Here is a 19562-nt window from a genome sequence, read left to right as displayed (position 1 = left end):
TGGCAGAAAATATTTTTATTCCCGAAATGATCTCTAATATAATAGAGTGATGGAATAATAGAGTTGCACTAAACCCTAGTGCATCTACTCTCCTAATATTTCCTAAATTGTAAACCCTGAATTACTCAAACTTACACGAAAAAGTCTGAAAATTAACTGTGACTGCTATAACTTCTATTGAAGTGATATAGTTTGTACAGAATGGAACTTTCGGGTTGTCACATCATGCCCCCGCTAGAAGGAATTTCGTCCCGAAATTAGAATTTAATCAATTAAGAAGTTACAAACAACTTAAGCGAAAAGGTGAGGGTATTTCAGTTTCATCTGATCCTCCCGTTCCCAAGTGAATCCAGGTCCACGCTTTGCGTTCCAGCGCACCTTCACTATCGGGATACGGCTCTGCTTTGTTTGCTTGACCTCTTGGCCCATGATCTCTACTGGTTCCTCCACGAAGTTGAGGCTCTCGTTGATCTCGATCTCGTCGAGTGGAATAACAAGAGTCTCGTCGGACAGACACTTTTTCAAGTTCGAGACGTGGAAGGTAGGATGTACGTTACTGAGTTCTTGCGGTAGATTGAGTTTGTAAGCCACAGGTCCGATCCTCGCGAGAATCTCGAAAGGCCCTATGTATCTTGGATTGAGCTTCCCACGCTTTCCAAAGCGTATCAAGCCCTTCCAGGGTGAGACCTTCAGTAGGACTCGGTCGCCCACCTGGAATTCCAACGGTTTCCTTCGCTTGTCAACGTAGCTCTTCTGTCGGTCTCTAGAGGCTTTCAATCGTTCACGAATTTGAACGATCTTCTCTGTCGTTTCCCGAATGATCTCCGGACCCGTGAGAGTGCTTTCGGGAACTCGTCCCTTAGCTAACTGGGTATCACCCACCTCAGCCCAACACAGAGGGGATCTGCACTTTCGGCCATAGAGGGCCTCGAATGGAGCTGCCTTTATGCTCGTGTGATAACTGTTGTTGTAGGAAAATTCGACAAGGGGTAAATGGGTATCCTAATTGTGTTGAGGGTGTAAACCATTAGAGACTCGCATACAATTGGATCTTGTTTTCAAAGAGACTCTTGAATTAATCTTATTGGAATCGAAGATTTGTTTAAAATAACAAATCAGAGGTATGTAATTCGTTGTCAATTTCGATTTATACTAGGGTTTAGAAGTTTTGGTATTCAATAGTATGTTGTTTCAATAGTGTTATGACATATATCAAAGTAGGTTGCATGTTCCCTTAAAAGTATAAGGATTTTTCCGTATTATTACATGTAAAACCCATTAAATCGTAGGTTCTAGTATCTCCTAGAGATATTCTTGAAATATTCAAAACTCAACTTTGATTAGACATTTCATCATCAAACAACAAAAATATATTTGAATTTTTGTCATTTTGTGCAAAGTAACAACATATTTCAAATAATTTTATTAATAACAATTTTTTGCATAATATTAAGTTGTATGAACTTTTTATAATGATTATATTTTGATAAAATGAATGGCAATTTGATCTTTTACTATAACAATAGTAATAGACAAACTAAAATAAATAAATAAAAAATAATTATAAAATAGGTTGTTATGTGAATTTGACTTGTAAAAAAAAAGTCCAATTTTCCAAAATGTTTGGTATAGAACACATCGCCGCTTCTTTTAACATTGCATACAACTTGAATGTAGTAAGCATCGAAACTGCCGACGACTACGTGTCTGTCTTCTCCGCCCGAGCCCCACCTCCTTCCTCAATATATCTTCAATTTCTCTTTCTCTTCTTCATTTCATTTCAATTCAATTACATCTTTCTCTCTCTAGATTCATGGCCCCTGTTAACAACATTGTACAAATCAATAACAATGATCACCCCCCAAAATATAAGGTTACAATCGTTGGAAGTGGCAATTGGGGTAGTGTTGCTTCTAAGCTCATTGCTTCAAATACCCTCAAGCTTTCTTCTTTCCATGGTTTGTCTTCTTGACTCAAAGATTCAATTTTTTTTCTTCATGTTATTTAATCGGTTTCGTGAAAACCTATGTTTGATATTGAACCAATAGATGAAGTGAAGATGTGGGTGTTTGAAGAAACATTACCGAGTGGTGAAAAACTCACAGATGTCATCAATCAAACCAATGTAATCATAATTTTCCCAATTCATAACATTTGTGTTCAAGATTTGTAATTTGATTTTTCTCAAAATGTTGATTTTTCTTTTTCTTTTCTGTTAATCAACAGGAAAATGTGAAATACTTACCTGGAATTAAGCTTGGGCATAATGTTGTTGCTGACCCTGATCTCGAAAATGCAGGTATCATCATATCATCATCTTCTTCGTCAATCATCATCCTACCAAAAAGACTGAATCTTGAAATTCAGGGGAGGACCATGTATCATGTCCACATCCTGAAACTTTTTTACAGCTTTTCTATATTATTGTATATTACCCAAAACAATTTCGCAATAGAAACGTGTTACCTTGCCTCGGATTCTTCAATATAAAGAATTAGGGTTCTATACTTGTATGTGGTTCTCTGTGATTGATGAAATTAAAGAATTATGTTCTTAATCTGGCAGTGAGGGATGCAAACATGTTGGTGTTTGTTACCCCACATCAATTCATGGAGGGTATATGCAAGAAATTAATTGGAAAGATTAGAAGTGATGCTCAAGCCATTTCTTTGATCAAAGGAATGGAGGTCAAGAAGGAAGGTCCTTGTATGATCTCCACCCTAATTTCCCAACAATTAGGCGTTAATTGCTGTGTTCTTATGGGTGCTAACATCGCTAATGAGGTGATATTCCTCTAAATTATTAATATTCCAACTTCAAAAAAATACTAATTATGTTTAAACAGATTGCAGTGGAGAAATTTAGTGAAGCAACAGTAGGGTTTAGAGGAAACAGAGAGATTGCAGAAAATTGGGTGCAATTATTTAGCACTCCTTACTTCATGGTCTCAGCTGTAAGTGCAACTAATTGATCATCCAGTTGTTTAGGATTTCTATGCACGTTTGAAACTTGAAAGTGATTTTCTGATGCTCAATAATCATAATCAGTTAATTTGATGTATAACATATGTTTTTTTTTTCGAAAGAGTGATGTATAACATATGTTGTAGGAGATAACATTTGAATGTATTTCATAATTAGTCTTTGGTAAATTCCTACTATCGGAGGAAGTAATAGATAAAGCAAAAGGGTATAGGGTTGATAGATATGAAATATATATTTAAAAAAAAAAAAAAACTTTATTTATTATTATTAGTATTATTTTTTACAGTGTCAAGATGTGGAGGGAGTTGAACTATGTGGGACTTTAAAAAATATCGTTGCCATAGCAGCAGGTTCATTAATCCCTCTTTTTTATTTCGTTTTTCAATCGATATAATGATAAATAATTTGAAGGGTTTTAACGGGTTTAACTCGTTATTGGCAGGGTTTGTGGATGGATTAGACATGGGAAATAACACAAAGGTAGCTAGAATAAAAAAAAGGAACTTATAAAAAATCTTGAAAAAAAAAAGAAAACAAAATGATAAAGCTACAATCTTGAATATTTTCTTGATTAATATGATACCACCAGGCTGCAATAATGAGAATTGGGTTGAGAGAGATGAAAGCCTTTTCAAAGCTCTTATTTTCTTCGGTTAAAGATAGCACGTTTTTTGAGAGCTGTGGTGTTGCTGATCTTATAACAACTTGCTGTAAGGAGGGGCAATTTTGTCTTTTACTCTGTTTCTTGTTTTTTTAGTTGATTTTCATAGATTTGAATATGTGATGGCAGTGGGAGGACGAAATAGGAAATGCGCAGAGGCTTTTGCTAAAAATGGTGGCAAAAGGTTTGTCATTTTTGCCATCAACTTTCACTCCATTAAATTTATTTATTTATTTATTGTTTTTAGTTTGTTTTTGTTATTATAATTTGCAAGATCATTCGATGAGCTTGAAGCAGAGATGTTGCAAGGACAAAAGTTACAGGTAATTTCAGTTATACCGCAAAAGTTGAAAATATAAAAAATTCAAAAGAGGACACCAAACGAAGAATTTCATTTACATCAAATCAAGAAAAATAGCGGAAAATGACGAAAATGTCAGTGATTAATATTTGTTAGGTTGTTAAAAAAATTGTGGACTTTGCGTACTTCATTGAAACTTTTAGGGGTTAAAATAGTGAAAAAAAAAAAGGTGGGGTAGATTGTCCCACTTTATGTATGTGAGGTTGCTGAAACATACAAAATTTGAACTTCAAATACTTGATTAAAACTTTTAGTGGTCAAAATATAAAAAACAAAAGCTTTGAACTTTAAAAACTTGATTAGGTTGTTAAAACATAAAAATATAAGCTTTAGCCTTCAAGCACTTAACTTAAAATTTTAGTGGCTAAAAAAATATAACAAAAATTTCGAATAAAAACAAAGTTGGTGATTTGTACCGTACAAGTCATCAATGCATGATGAACTCAAGTTAAATATTCAAAATAAAGTTAACTTTTAATTATTAAAATTGAATATAATAGTCATTTCACCAATGTATATCTTATCTCCATTTCTCCAAGGCCCATATAAAAACCACACTGGCTCCTTTGAACATTAATGTTCTACGATTTACCTGTACATGTAACTGTAACTATAACTGTAACTGTAACCGCTGTCCCTGCTACTGAAAAGTATAATTTTGGTTTTGAAGGGCGTATCAACAGCCAAAGAGGTATACGAGGTTTTGAAACACAAAGGTTGGTTAGAAATGTTCCCATTGTTCACAACCGTGCATGAGATTTGCACAGGCCGTCTACCGCCAACCGCCATTGTTGAGTACAGCGAACACGCCCCGAAATTTCCCATTGCAGTCAACTCGGACGCATTTCAATGACTCATAAATCCATCAACAAAGTAACATGTACTCTAGTTTTCTAGTTCATAAATGTAATCTTGAACTCGTTTTTTTGGTTTTTTTTAAGCATTTGTTGAATGAAAAAGGTAGAATAATGTTTCTACATAAGGGAATATTGCCAAATGCAAGTATATCTATCAGGAAAGCTTTCCGATTCCCCCTGTTTCAAGATCAAAATGCATTTTGAAATATTGTTGATCTTCAAACTTTATTAAAATCTTTTAGGGGGTGGTGTGAATCTATGCATTATACTTTCTTTTCAACCATTTAATATACTAATAAACTTCATTTATATAATATTTTATAATGTAAGATATTTATACGATATGGTTTATTTCACGTAAAATTAAAATGATGAATTTGTTATTGAAGTAAATGTCCTTTTATCTCATAAATATATAATTTTGGGAAATTTACTCGATACTTTTTAAATAAAAAGAATTTATCAAACACTGAAATAATAGATTATTTGTTGATTAAGGAAGTCTCCATGGTTTAAATTACATAAAAAGGATTGCAATTAAAAAGAGAAAAGTGGTGAAAAGTTAATAATAAAAGAGGATGCCCCCATGCAGGATCGAACTACAGACCTCCAGTTTACAAGACTGGCGCTCTACCACTGAGCTATAGGGGCTTAATCGATGGAAGAAATTATTGCAGATGATTAATAAACGATATTTTCCTTATTAATCAAGGTAGATAGATTGTTTTATTCCTTTAGTAATCGAGAAAGATTGTCATATATCTTCACTAAATCAATAGGGATTTTGTTATAACTTATAAGTTAGCTGATCATCAAATATTAAATCAATAGGGATTTTTGTTATAACTTATAAGTTAGCTGATCATCAAATATCGTTTCATGGGTTCATTGATCATTAATCAAGATCAATCCAACTACTAACTAGTTGGCTCGATACAAAGTCAAACTTAATAGAAATTTTCCAAATGTAGGTATGAACATTTATGGGCGGTGGTAGATGAAAGAATAAAAAACGAAGGTGGCTAAAATATAACAACAAAAACTTCGAATAAAAAACGAAGGTGGTGATTTGTACCGTAGAAGTCATCAACGCATGAACTCAATTTAAATATTCGAAATAAAGTTTTAATTAGGTTGATAATTTTGCATTATATAACCCTTGAATTCTAGGTTAGTTATCTATTATTTTTAGAATTATTAAAATTGGATCAAAGGGTATAATGACCAATGTATATTATCTTCATTTCTTGGAGCACCATATAAATATATGAGTAAATTACACGAATGGTCCCTATGGTTTGGGTAATTTGCGCATTTGGTCTCTAACTTTTTTTAACTCGGAAGGTCCCTAATGTTTGTTTTTGTTACGCGTTTGGTCACTAGTTTTTGTTTTTGTTTCGCGCTTGGTTCATGTCTTACCTAAAAAGACTATTATTTAAATAGGAAAAATGGTATGGTAGGTAGGGTAATGTGAAGGGATTGGGGTTGGGGTGTGTTTATTTAAATAAGTTAAAAAATCAAGGGCAAAATAGTCTTTTTAGGTAAGATAAGGACCAAGCGCGTAACAAAAACAAACAGTAGGGACCTTCCGAGTTAAAAAAATAACTTAGGGACCAAACACGCAAATTACCCTAACCATAGGGGCCATTTGTGTAATTTACTCTAAATATATCTGTAACAATCGTCCCACAACTGGAAAGTGAAATCTTAAAATGTGGTTTTGGATTCAAAACCAATCTGACTCTTTTGATAATTGGTGTTCTACGATTTACCTACTGTTACAAAAAACTACATTTTGGTCTTAAGTTACCGATTGGAGATTCTAAATTGTTGGAGTTCGCAAGAGCTGCATTTTTTTAAGGTGGCGAAGTTACTCAGAAAAAGATTATGTTGGTTAGTTGGAAGTCTACTATGAATTTCTTGGATAACGGTGGCATTGGGATTAGAAGTGTTGAGTCATTTAACTAGGCCCTTTTGTTGAAATGGAGGTGATGATTTCCTTCTAATACTCTAGCTCTTTGGGTTAAAGTGATAAAGTCCATTCCCGAGGAGGGTGGTGATTTGAGTTTGGAAGATGGTAGATTGGATGTAAAAACGGATGCTCTAATATTGTTGGTTTCATAATTAACCTTCATGATAGACTTTGAAAAAAAGTTGGGGTTGATAAAAATACTCGTTTTTTTAAGGACGTTAGAAATGTGTCTCTAAATGTTGCTTTTCTTAGGTTGTTACAATTGGAAGTGGAAGTTAACTAGCTTATTGATGATAGACGCGAAAATCAACTATAACAACCTAGGAAAAACAGGGGTAGATGGTGCAAACTTGATCCACCCTTTCAATGTCATTATGGCAAGGACACTTTTTTTTTACATTGCCATAATCGTTTTTCAAAGGATATTTCTCGATGCTATTATTTTTATGACCTGGTGGAGTTAGTGATATTTCTACTTGGTTAAAGTGATAGAGTCCATTACTGTTTTTTTATATTGCTTTTCTGAGTAGAGTCAGTGATATTTCTGTTTGGTTAGAGAACGGTCATTTTGTTGGTGACAAAAAACCGATTCTCGATGCTACTATTTTTATGACCTGGTGGAGTATTTGGAAGTTTAGAAATACATTTGTTTTTTTTTATAGAGTTGAACCGAAAAAATATGTCATTTTTTATAGTATAGTGGGTTGTTATTGTAATTAGACCTGGCAAACGTGTCTTGTCGTGTCGGGTTCGTGTCGTGTCAAAGCATTAAACGGGTTGAAAGGGTTTGACCCTAACCCGACTCATTTAATTATTGTGTCGTGCCGTGTCAACCCGTTTATTTTCGTGTCGGGTTTCGGGTTAAGATTTATACCTTGTAAATATGTTGTGTCATGTCGGTTGAAATATTTTAAAGGTTAGAAAGTAGGAGTCGTGGAGGCAAAAAGGAAAAAGTGAGACACTAAAGTTATGAGATAGAATGAAAAAAATTATAGTAAATTTAAAAGGAAAAATAAAAAAAAGTTAAAGTTGGGGAGCAAAAGGGATAGGTGGTGAGGATGACTAAAATTAAATAATTTTTGAAAATTTGAATATAACTTTTAATTATTGAGTTTTATCCATTACAAGTCTATAACATATAATATATTTATAGAAATATGAGATTTATAATAAATAATATATAATTAAACGGGTCATATTAGATTCATCTTCGGGTTGAAAGTCTTGACTCTAACCCTACCCGTTTAATTATTGTATCGTGTCGTGTCAACCCGTTTACATAAACGTGTCGAAATCTATGACCCTAACCCGCTAATTTCGTGTCGGGTTCGTGTCGTGTCATGTTTTGTCAGGTTTAATTGTAATTGTGATATGCATATAAAGAATAAACTCAATTATGGTTGGAGTTATTGGCTTAAAACACGTTGCTAATTCCTTTCATTATAAGGATTATAAGGATATAGACAAAAATTTTCATATTAATAACTTCGTTTATAATTATTTGATATAAAATATTATATGAAATGGTTTATCACATGTAATTAAAATGATAAATTTGTTTATATATTTGTTGAAGTAAATGTCATCTTATTTAACAAATATATAATTTTGGTAGATCTGTTTACTAAATTTTTAAATAATAAGAATTTAATCAAACACCGAATAACCGACTATTATATATTCTTTATAATAACTTGTTTTTTACATTTGATTATCAAAGTGTACAAAATCATATGATAATATTCCAAAAGAACATCAAACCTTAAAATTTGTTATGATGGGATTATTAAACTAGAAAGATAAAATAAGAATAACAAAAACAACAAGTAAAATGTGCCCCCATGCAGGATCGAACTACAGACCTCCAGTTTACAAGACTGGCGCTCTACCACTGAGCTATAGGGGCTTACTTGATGCGTATGGTCCTAAAGATTATCCATAATCGATATTAAAGTTCACTAATCAAAGTACATTGCTTTATGCTTAACTAATCAAGAAAGATTGTCTTATATCTTCACTAATCAATAAAGATTCTGTTATATAAGTTTGGTGATCATCAAAGAATGTTTTCATGGGTTCCTTGTTTTTGAGATGAATTTATCAAAAGTGTCCATCTTTATATACTACAAACTATATATAACTATGACCCAAAACGAAATATATCACTCTACAATATATATACCTGAACCATAATCAAGTAAACCACTTACATATATAAACAACAAAGAATATATCCATTCATTGATCATTCATAAATCGGCTTAAAATTCTTGTAAGCTATAACAGCATAAAAAGGATCCGAACCAGACAACAATCCAAATACCCCTTTAATCCAATCAAAACTCGAACTAATATCCGGTTTTTTCCCATCAGGTAGTTTCCTCACCACTTCCGGTTCAGTGAACCCTTCAACACACTGAAAGTACTGAACCACCAACTGCACCCTACCGAACCCGGTTCCTTCTCTCCAAGCACCAATCGCCTTTTCATAGAACATCCGGTTGCTAAAGCTCACAATAAACACACCACCGGGCCTCAATAACCGGAACACCTCCGCAAAAACCTTCTCCGGCTGTTCAAGATACTGAACACTAACTGTGCATAACACAGCATCAAAACTACCACTTTCGAATTCGAATTTCTGATCTTGGTTTAGATCTTTAACAACGAAGTAATCGAGTCTCGGGTTCTTGGCTAGCTCCTGTGGGTTAAGTCCATGTCCGATGACTCTCTTGTACTTGACATTTTCAGGAAGATGACTAACCCATGAGCTCATGAGGTCAAGAATTTCGAAATCTGGGCTCAATCTATCTCTGTAAAGATTGGTTAGTGTTGTGATGAAGTTGTTATCGACATGGGTGACGAATCTTGGGTAGGTGTAGAAGTTTCTGTCTGGAGTAATGTCGAATTTGGTTCTGCCTTGTTTTGTGAGAACTGTACGTTTGATTTTTCCTGCTGATGAGGTTGAAGATTGTGGGGTTTTTGGGTCGATTTGGTTTTGGGTGTTGAAGAAGATTGTTGTGGGTTTGGGATGAGGGTTCCATTTGAAGGGCTTGAGAGTTGGTTGAAAGGTATTCATGTTCGTGAGGAAAGCTTATTTCTTGTTCAGAAGCTTTGTTGTGTTGTGTCCATTGAAAAAGAGAATAAGAGATGGATAAGTTGATGTTTTTTATTTTTTATTTTTTATTAAGCAAATATTTTTAGTGGTGGAAATGACAAATGGGCTTATGGGCATGAATTAATGAGTATATGATTTATTTTAAATGGGCTTAAATGGGTTGCATTTTTTAATAGTCCATTGTCCATACTCCGTAATGAATACAATTATAATCGGTATGATTTTTTTGATTTTTTGAAAGTCGAATGGTGTTAAAAAAAATCATTTTTTTGGATAAGAAGTCGATTTGGTTCGATTTTTTTAGAAAAATCAGGAAATAAATTGGTTGTAAATATTTATAAACACCAATTAATAACCGGCAATTCAATTTTAACCTAACATGTTTTGGAAATACCGGTTCAGTTTTTTTTTTTTTTTTCTCAGGATTAAAAAACAGTTTGAAATATACACCTCTACTCTATATTTTTTTTCTTTTATTATTTTTTTATAGTTTAATTTTATACTATATTAGAGATGCACAAAGTAAACCAATTTTTCCTTAACCAGCTCAACTAAAACCGATTATCGGTTGGATATAAGCTTTTATAAATAACTAAAACCATTATTTTTCCTAGGTTTTTTTACTGTTTTCTCCACTATAACCGAACAATTTTTTAATTGTAAAAAGATTTTTTAAAGCAATTTCACTTCCGAAAAAACCAAATTGATTATAACGAAACTAGTATGAAGAAATATGGTTTAAAAAACAGTTCCAAACCAGTATATGTGCACATCTACTCCGTATTATATATTTATTTTAATTTGCTTTTGGTATCTACGAAAATAATAGGGAAATTAAAGGAACGTATGCCTACAATGAGTCAATGATATAAAAGTTGTAAAATTATATGGTGGTCTTCAAAACAATAAGGAGATATCTTTATCGTTTATTACTCATGGGGTTAACGGATTTTAAATTTTGTACATATCTTATCAGTGAAGTTTTTTGTATACGATTTGACAATAATTTTTTAATTTGATTTAAGGTCGTTTGGTAGTGACTAACTGGGTTAGAGCTGACTATGTTAGAAGCTGACCGGGTTAGAAGTTCTGACTGAGTTAACTTCTAACTGAAACTTGTTGTTTGATTTTACATCTGACTAACTATGTAAAATAACTATATTACCCTCAAACAACATTTTTTATAATAATTCATTTATGATTTACCATTTAATTTATACATTGCAGTTTTACTCAACACATAAATATATAAAAAACAACATCAATATCCAAACACCATGTGAATTCATGGACAAATTGGACAATTGCTAACCATTCAAGCAACCAATAAAAAAATGACAATTGCTTTGGTTATTTGGATACAAATTCATGAATACTTTCAGGGACAACTTGGACAATTGCTAACCATTCAAAGAGCGAATTAATTTTTACAATTACCACTTAGCATTTTGATAAATGCAAAACATAACAATGTATTTTCTTTCATATACATGTCCTTAAATCTAATCCTTGTCACAAAAAGTTATTCCAATCCCCCAAAAAGCAATGCAAATTGTGATAAGCGATAATAAGCACCAAATCTCAAGTACAAATACAAATACAAATAAACATTGTCATGGGGCAATCACATAAGACATGAACTAGATGTAATTGTTCTTCCATCTTCTCATTGATTTCCAGATCTTAATGCAAGAACTAGACGAAAGTGTTGATTCTTTCTGGATGTTGTAATCAGTAAGTGTTCTTCCATCTTCTAATTCCTTTCCAGAAAAAATCACTATGTGTTGATCTGGAGGGATCCCTTCTTTGTCCTCTAAAATTCAATTACTAATTAATCCAAAAAACTAGAATAGGAGATCAAATCACATGTATACAAAAGAGAAAGATGAACCATAGTCCACATAGCAAATAGATTAGAACATCAAGTTCAATACAAATATCACACAATTACTCTCTGTTTATAACATGATTTACAAGAAAATATATATCAATGATTATGAGCAAAAACAATGGTGAAAAACTGAGATTTATCTACCGATCATTCATCAATAATGAAGTTACAAATAAGAAAACACAGATATATCAATGATTTAACAACTCAACAATCGAAAACGTTTGAAATTAGGAACCAAATAAGAAAACACATATATCTCAAATCAAATTATCGAACAACAACATAGAAAAGCATAAAAAATCGACACTCAATAGACATTTTTCACCTGATTCATTGAGAAAGAAGAAGAAAAAAATGTACCTAATGAGAAGAAGAAAGTGAAAATTGCAGAAAAAAAAACGTTCTCGAAGCAGAAACTACAGAATTGACAAAACCTCTACCAAAATCAATCTTTGTTTCCTTTTTCTCTGGAATGATCGGTGGATCTGATTTTCGAGTGTCTAAGAGCGGAGGTTGAAGAAGAAGAAGGATGACAAAGAGCTAAACTAAAAACAATTGCTACCTTCACTTGACCTCACTTCAGAATCGGATGATTTGGGCAAATTGGGAAACGAAGAACTACGTGATCGATTGAAGGAGACAAGGGCACAACGTGTCATTTGAGGCGACTGAAGGCCAAAACTCAGTCAAGAGGTTTTGAGATGAGGACCGAATCCTCAAAATTTTTTGGACCGCTTCCCTTCTTTGGACCAAGTCCGATGGTGAACAACTCAAATCAAACACTCCAACTTCTGACTGAGGACCGACTCCCTCCTTTTGACTGGTTAGCATCAATATCAAACAACCCTTAAGTCTGAGTCAAAGTCTAACACAGTAAATGACATTTTAGAGGAATCAAGACTGTGAGACTTCTAATTATGATATCAAATAGTCTAAATATGATCGAGAGTCGGACCCAACATCTTACTAGTTGCATATCAAATAACCCTAATAATATATGATATGTGACTGGCAAGAATAATTCAAAACATGCGATCTATTTAAAAAGACAGGAATTTTGATGTGGAATTTAATTAAAAAGAAAGTTAAGTCAAAAGAGGTCGTTAGTTATAAAGCCCGGACCGTCTATCCTTTACGTGGGCTGCAAATTCATAAAATTTGAAACTTGAAAGTTAAAGGATTCATAAAATTTGGATGTCACGCTTTATAAAATTTGGGTTCTATTTGGTCGTTGATCTGCAAATTCTTGATCATTATACTTTTTTTCATGGTTAAAAAGGATATATTAGTATATTACATCTTGGAAACCAAGTAAGCAGTTCAAACCGGTTATATATTTGAAATCACGGTCTAGAACGGTCGGGACGGATTTCAGGTATTTCCTTTTTATCATTTATCTTTACAAAATGCAATATTTTTTTTTAAAGATAATTAGAATAATAATAATAATAATAATAAAAGAGTTAGATTAATAAGGGGGGAGTATTAGATTAAGGATTCTAAACTTGATCTTATCAAAAAGGGTATCTGCCAAGTCAAGTTTTCTTCCGCAAACCATAAAAGCAAAACCCCAATACAAACAACACAAGAAACCAATCAATCAATCAATTCACTTTTGTTCCTCATATTCATCGTCATCAAATTAGGTTTCAACAATGTCCTACGATTACCTTTTCAAATACATAATCATCGGTGATACAGGTATTCTTTTCTCCAGTTGTATCTTTGATCATTGATCATGTAAACCCTAAACAGTTCGATTTCAGAAAACCTAATTCAACTTAGTATAACGAATTTTGGTGTTTGTTCACTCGCAGGTGTAGGGAAATCGTGTTTGTTGCTGCAATTCACCGACAAGAGGTTTCAACCAGTTCATGACTTGACGATTGGAGTGGAATTCGGTGCTCGTATGGTCGCCATTGATGGCAGGCCTGTTAAGCTTCAGATTTGGGATACCGTATGTGTTTTTTCTAATTTCCTGATTCTTCAATTGATTCTAGTTTTTTCTGCGTAAATTCTTGATGATGATAGTAAGGATTCATGAATTAATGGTGAATGATTCAGGCTGGCCAAGAATCATTCAGATCGATCACCAGGTCATATTACAGAGGAGCAGCTGGAGCTCTTCTGGTTTATGACATCACTAGGTATGTGTGTCTATCATATCATATCATATGTAACCATTTTATTGCATACACAAGTTGTATTCATCATTGATGATCTATTTTGTTTATTCAATTCCAGGAGAGAAACATTCAATCATCTAGCTGGATGGCTTGAAGATGCAAGACAACATGCCAATCCCAACATGACAATCATGCTTGTAGGAAACAAAAGCGATCTTTCCCACAGAAGAGCTGTCAGCAAAGAGGAAGGAGAACAGTTTGCAAAAGAAAATGGACTCTTGTTCTTGGAAGCATCTGCAAGAACAGCACAGAATGTTGAAGAGGTACACACTGTTTCTGTTTCCATCTTTTAAAAACTTGAAATGGATTTTCTAAATGGTTTTGTTTGATTTGCAGGCGTTTCTTAAGACTGCAGAAAAAATACTTCAGAAGATCCAGGAGGGTGTGTTTGATGTATCAAATGAGGTAATTAATTGGATTTTAATTCAAGATTTATAAACTTATGATTTATAAACGGTAAATTGTTAATTTGTAGTCATCGGGGATAAAGGTGGGATATGGACGTCCTCAAGGTACAGGAGCAAGAGATGGAACAGTTGCTCAGAGTGGTGGATGTTGTGGTTGATCTTGCTTCTTTAAGAAGCATATGTTATTATTATTATTTTTTAATATTGGAACATAATATGTAATGTATAAATATAAGTGGATTTTGGTCTTTTGAACCAATTTGATCATTATCTTTTAGTTATGTACCTTGAAAATTGTTATGGAGGGGTATTATATAAATATAAGAATACTTAATTAAATGCACTTAAAGTGAAACAAGTAACTAAATTTAGACTTACACTTTTTGGGCATTCTGGCTCATGGATTTCAAAGAAACTGAGATGTAAATTTCAATAAAAATTATTGGTGCGTTTGGTTATGAAAAACTGTTTTCATTTTCTACGAAAATGTTTTCAAAAAATAGAGTTGAGTTTTCATTTTCAATTTTCAATAAAAATGCTTTTGGATGGAACGAGTGGAGTTTTTATTTTCCATTTTAGAAATTTGGAAAACTGTAAAAATTACTTTTCTAATTTACATATAATTTGGAAAACTGAAAATTTTCATTTTTTAAGAAAACTTTGAAAAACTGAACAAACCAAACGCGTTTCCAAAATTTCTGTTTTTCTTGGAAAATTTTCCACAACCAAACGCGCCCTATGTTTGGCTGATAAAATCAAAGAAATTGGAATTCTTTGAATTTTATTAAATTTTTTCTTAAAGGAATTGATAATATTTTGGATAAAAACAAGATTGTCAAGATCGAAATCATAAGATTCTATCAAAATGAACTTATATTCAAATTTGATTGTACGGTATTAAGTATGAAATATACATTATAGCTTGATGTTTATTAAGATCTGGAAATATAGTTTACTTTAACTTTTCAAACATGAATCATAAGTTTTGTTGTTACAAACCGTAAAAATTATGAAATAAGCATCTTAATTGTAAAAAGAAATAAGTTTTTTTTTTGTAAACTGTAAAAATTATGATAATGTACAACTAAAGGCTTAAGAACATAAAGGAGGATTATCATGAGTATGAAGTATAACTCTATCAAGCTTCTTGAAACTTGCAATGTTCGATCTCAAATTGAATAGACAAAATTATAAGACTCAACTATATAATAAAACTAGACAAGATCTTAAGATCTTAATTGGGATCTTAAAATCTCACTATAGATCTTGTTTCAGATAAATCCTAATGAAATCGAGATCATATTTGGCTTGTTGGATCTTAAAATCATAAGATCTTTAAGATCAAGATCTTAACAACAATGGATAAAAACATACTTTTTTATTCCCTATGTTTTATTAAAAAGACAAAAATACCCTCCAAACACCAAGCATTTTCCATTCCACACACCAAACATAAATACGTAATAGAATTCAAAATCCTTTAATAGATTTCATTCTTGGCAAAAACATTAAACACGCTGTTCGACTTGCTCTAATTCCATGCTTCTCTATGGTTCGATCTTTACCCTTTATGCAACAAACAATGGTTTTTATTATTATCCCTCTCTTTGACGGGTTAACATGTATCAGAATAAACAAATCAATAAAAGGACGTTACAATTACTATTTCTCGCATTCAACCCTTTTCAACGAAGATGTGTGTGTGTGTGTGTGTGTGTTATACTCATCACAAGACACTCTACCATGCAAACCAGGCTAAGTGGCCCATTTATTGGCAGCGTGGAAAGTTGATTTAAAGGAGCAAAAAAAAAAATTTAAAAACTTCAACTATAATCAAAACTTGTGCTGCTTGGTGTACAACAACTACCAAAAAAAAAATATTAGAAAAGGAAATAAAAATGATAGATGAGATGCTGTGATCATCTTCTGTCTCCAAATTGTCCTCCAGGGTTCCTTCCAAATCTTACCCGCAAATTGTCAACAGTACGAGACACCAACACCAATCTTGGATCATCCGCGGGTATCTCCCGATCCTAAAAATATATATGTTGGATATTTTTTTATCTTAAAAACTTACATACAACAATTCAAATATAGTTTATTATTAGATAATAACTAGTAATTATTATTACACCATCCATATTGTGGTAAACTTCTTGTCCAGTTTTTTATTTTCCACCAACTTTATTCAATAATAAAAGAACTGTTGTCATAAGTGGTTTGATTCTTTTCAAAACTTTTGTTCTTTTTCTAAATATGAATTATATTATATTTAATATAAAATAAAGGAAATGACATACCTTTAAACCATTGTAATATGCTTGAACAGCAGGAAGTGATGGAGTTATATTACGAGCTTGCATCAGATCCCATACCATATTAGCAATCGTATACCCTCCACTCTGCAAACATTAAAAAATAAAATTAATACAAAATCTTTTTGATACTCAAAATAATTATAAAAAAAAAAAGCCCTCTTCTTACCTTTTCACCAGCTGCTGCAAGAAGAAGAGCATTTCCCGTTGATGGGACCAAATTAATGCCCCTAGAAGTCATTTCCGTCTAAATCAATAAAAACACAAAAATTAGTGATTTATTAGAAAAAAACATTAACCAAAATTCAAGTATATGTATTATGTAGGGGCAAAATCGTCAGTAATTTACCAGCTTCTCCAAAGCAACTTGCATACCCTTGGGTGTGTAACCAGTCATGGCTCCCTCTATAAGTGTCTGCATGAATAAAGAAGAGTTAAAGACCATATCTTTTTTTTTTTTTTAAATTATTCCAGATATGAAACATATAATATATAATCCTAAACTTACAGCATAAAGCTCTGGTACAGGTGGATTGTTTGAGCTCATGTAGTCTTCAAAAGCTTTGACCCCACGATCAATATCTCCACGACTCAGATAACACCTAAATGTCAATAATCATCATAGATAAATATTCTTTTTTTTTTTTAAATTGAGAATATCAAATTATCAATATTACTACAACTTAGTCACCTCATGATTTGAATCAGTATGAAAACATCAGGATTTTTGTTATCTTTCTTAAGCATCTCCTGAAGAGCATCCACTGCCTACAACATTATACATGTCATATTGTGTATTTGAATATTTAATTATAAATTTCAGTACCTCAACATCTTTAAGATCTGCACACGCATGGAAAGCAACATGATAAACTGTGAAAAACCTTTGGACAAAACCGCCCCTCCTGTGAATATAATTAGCAGTAGGGATATCATATAACTCTTCCTCAGAAATCCCCATCATCACATTTTCAGCACTGTCTCTAGTCTGTTCTAGTGAAGACCACCCTTTGGATTGCTCAACAAGCTCCAAGATCTTTTTCATGAAAAATAATAACATTTAAATTCATGAAACTGGAAAATAAAAATTATATAAAGATAGTTCAAGAACTACTTTAGCAGATGTGTCTTTGGCTAATGGAGTCTTGTTCTTATGTGCAGCTATAAGTCCCGCATAGCAGAATTTGTTTAAACCAAGTCCAGCAGCAGTCATATCACGAATAATTGCATATCTGAAATGGTAATTTAATATTATATGATCATATGATAATCATAATATGTCTCTATTGAAGTGTTGACATGTAAATAGATAATGAAATGCATACACTTGATCTACTCTGCCAGTGGCTGCACATGCATTGATTAGACAGATGAATGTTTGTCCAGTAGGTTTTACTTCAAGCTTCTTCATTTCTTCAAAGATCTTTAGTTAAATAGACAACAAATGGTTAGGAGATGAAAAGCTGTGGAGGTATGATATAGAATTACAGATACAAAGGAGTGTACTATATACCCGTGTTGCTTCAGTGGAGTTCTTACACTTCCCACATGTTGAGATCATGAAGTTGTACAACACAACCTGTAACAAATATGAACAATGTCATGAAACAATTAACTGTTAAAAGCAAAGTAACAGGAGGCAGAGATTCGATCATTAGACTATTAGAGTAAAGAAACTTACATCAGGAATCAAACCCATGGATTTCATTTGATCACGGAAGAAGAAACAGTCCTGTAGACGGACGCCTTTCATGCTACCAGCAATCAGCGCGCGAAATGTATCTTTCTCTGGTTTCACTCCATCCAACATCATATCATCATATACATCCCTCAACAAGTAAATCCTATGAATGAACATCCTTATCAGACTCATGAATTCAAAATTCTCAGAAACCCTAGAAGTAAAGTGTATGGTTAAACAATGAAACCATCGCGAAATGAGGGCGAGAGACATACCTTCTTTGAGAAGTGAGAGATCCAATGACGGTATTGTATTCAGACACATTGTTGGCGTAGTTTCTCTTGGCATAATCGTCGGCGGAAACGGCAAACTGACGACGGCCAAGTGCTGCGAGCAGTGGCTGACGATTGGCTAATGAAACAACAACAACAACAACAACAACAAAGATTAAGAAATTAGATTAGTGAAGAAATTTGGATAAGAAATAAGGAAATAAAATTGATCCCAAACCTACCGGAGATACAACGCAGGAACTTCATGGATTTGAAAATCGGGGGAGAGCTAAGATTGAGAGTGAGAAATGACGAGGGTTCTTCCGAGGTTTTGGTAAAGGAACAAAGAATGAAAGAAATGAGAACACTTGAACCCCTTTTGGTTATGCAAATTAAATTACGAATTAAATATACAAAAAGTACTTAATTCATTTGCAAAATACATAAAAACATAACTTTATATATATATATATATATATATATATATATATATATATATATATATATATATATATATATATATATATATATATATATATATATATATATATATATATATATTATGCTTATGAACACCAACCAGGTGAGCCGGTTGCTTTTCATTGGCCCGTGCTTAATTTTGAAGTCGCATGTATTTGCTTCCTCCACCGTTTCTGTCACTCAATCGGTTGTTATCGTTGATTCATCGTCTCTTTCTCTCAAGTAGATTACTAGACTTCTTCAACTCCACAATTCTTCCAAAACCATTTCCACCTCCCACCTTTGACCATGTAATTGAGGGAGAGACTGCTTCGATATGAGGTTCACACGTTTTCTATTTACAAACGTCTCCCTGACCTTACCCTAACCGAAAA

The 19562-nt window shown here is 32.8% G+C and overlaps 4 protein-coding genes and 3 non-coding genes across 8 annotated transcripts; 2 read left to right on the top strand and 5 right to left on the bottom strand.

Annotated features, from left to right (window-relative positions):
* The first annotated feature begins 1661 nt into the window (after positions 1–1661).
* LOC111883083 (glycerol-3-phosphate dehydrogenase [NAD(+)]) lies at positions 1662–5037 on the top strand. 2 transcript variants are annotated; one of them, XR_006191115.2, is made up of 11 exons: positions 1662–1958; positions 2049–2125; positions 2227–2299; positions 2566–2783; positions 2846–2953; positions 3271–3334; positions 3427–3464; positions 3574–3694; positions 3775–3829; positions 3893–3968; positions 4677–4719. XR_006191115.2 is itself a non-coding variant. In XM_023879450.2 (11 exons), the coding sequence occupies exons 1-11, from the start codon at positions 1814–1816 to the stop codon at positions 4857–4859; spliced, it is 1131 nt and encodes a 376-aa protein (XP_023735218.1). In that variant the 5' UTR covers positions 1663–1813; the 3' UTR covers positions 4860–5037. The 2 variants fall into 2 exon arrangements, 1 of the variants encoding a protein (XP_023735218.1); XM_023879450.2 differs by having other exon boundaries at positions 1663–1958; positions 3920–3968; positions 4677–5037.
* Positions 5038–5442: 405 nt separating this feature from the next.
* Positions 5443–5514, bottom strand: TRNAT-UGU (transfer RNA threonine (anticodon UGU)). The gene has a single exon. It is a non-coding gene; the product is annotated as a tRNA-Thr (tRNA).
* A 3155-nt stretch (positions 5515–8669) lies between these two features.
* TRNAT-UGU (transfer RNA threonine (anticodon UGU)) lies at positions 8670–8741 on the bottom strand. The gene has a single exon. It is a non-coding gene; the product is annotated as a tRNA-Thr (tRNA).
* A 254-nt stretch (positions 8742–8995) lies between these two features.
* Positions 8996–9986, bottom strand: LOC111883054 (uncharacterized). The gene has a single exon (XM_023879420.3). The coding sequence runs from the start codon at positions 9912–9914 to the stop codon at positions 9081–9083; it is 834 nt and encodes a 277-aa protein (XP_023735188.1). The 5' UTR covers positions 9915–9986; the 3' UTR covers positions 8996–9080.
* A 1374-nt stretch (positions 9987–11360) lies between these two features.
* On the bottom strand, positions 11361–12940 carry LOC111883076 (uncharacterized). Its single transcript, XR_006191114.2, has 2 exons — positions 12208–12940; positions 11361–11764 (listed from the first exon to the last, which is right to left on the bottom strand). It is a non-coding gene; the product is annotated as an uncharacterized LOC111883076 (transcript).
* Positions 12941–13347: 407 nt separating this feature from the next.
* Positions 13348–14707, top strand: LOC111883075 (ras-related protein RABB1b). Its single transcript, XM_023879440.3, has 6 exons — positions 13348–13548; positions 13665–13804; positions 13912–13994; positions 14092–14296; positions 14370–14438; positions 14509–14707. Exons 1-6 carry the CDS (start codon positions 13503–13505, stop codon positions 14596–14598), a joined length of 633 nt encoding a protein of 210 aa, XP_023735208.1. The 5' UTR covers positions 13348–13502; the 3' UTR covers positions 14599–14707.
* A 1477-nt stretch (positions 14708–16184) lies between these two features.
* On the bottom strand, positions 16185–19100 carry LOC111883085 (pentatricopeptide repeat-containing protein At4g35850, mitochondrial). Its single transcript, XM_023879453.2, has 13 exons — positions 18951–19100; positions 18712–18847; positions 18437–18599; positions 18269–18334; positions 18081–18178; positions 17870–17987; positions 17582–17791; positions 17447–17523; positions 17264–17357; positions 17105–17170; positions 16925–17002; positions 16741–16842; positions 16185–16473 (listed from the first exon to the last, which is right to left on the bottom strand). Exons 1-13 carry the CDS (start codon positions 18973–18975, stop codon positions 16360–16362), a joined length of 1347 nt encoding a protein of 448 aa, XP_023735221.1. The 5' UTR covers positions 18976–19100; the 3' UTR covers positions 16185–16359.
* Positions 19101–19562: the final 462 nt, after the last annotated feature.

The sequence above is a fragment of the Lactuca sativa genome, chromosome 4 (genome assembly GCF_002870075.4).
Source record: "Lactuca sativa cultivar Salinas chromosome 4, Lsat_Salinas_v11, whole genome shotgun sequence".
NCBI lineage: Eukaryota > Viridiplantae > Streptophyta > Magnoliopsida > Asterales > Asteraceae > Lactuca > Lactuca sativa.
The sequence above is the reverse complement of the archived record's forward strand: the minus strand, read 5'-3'. Positions and strand labels throughout refer to the sequence as shown.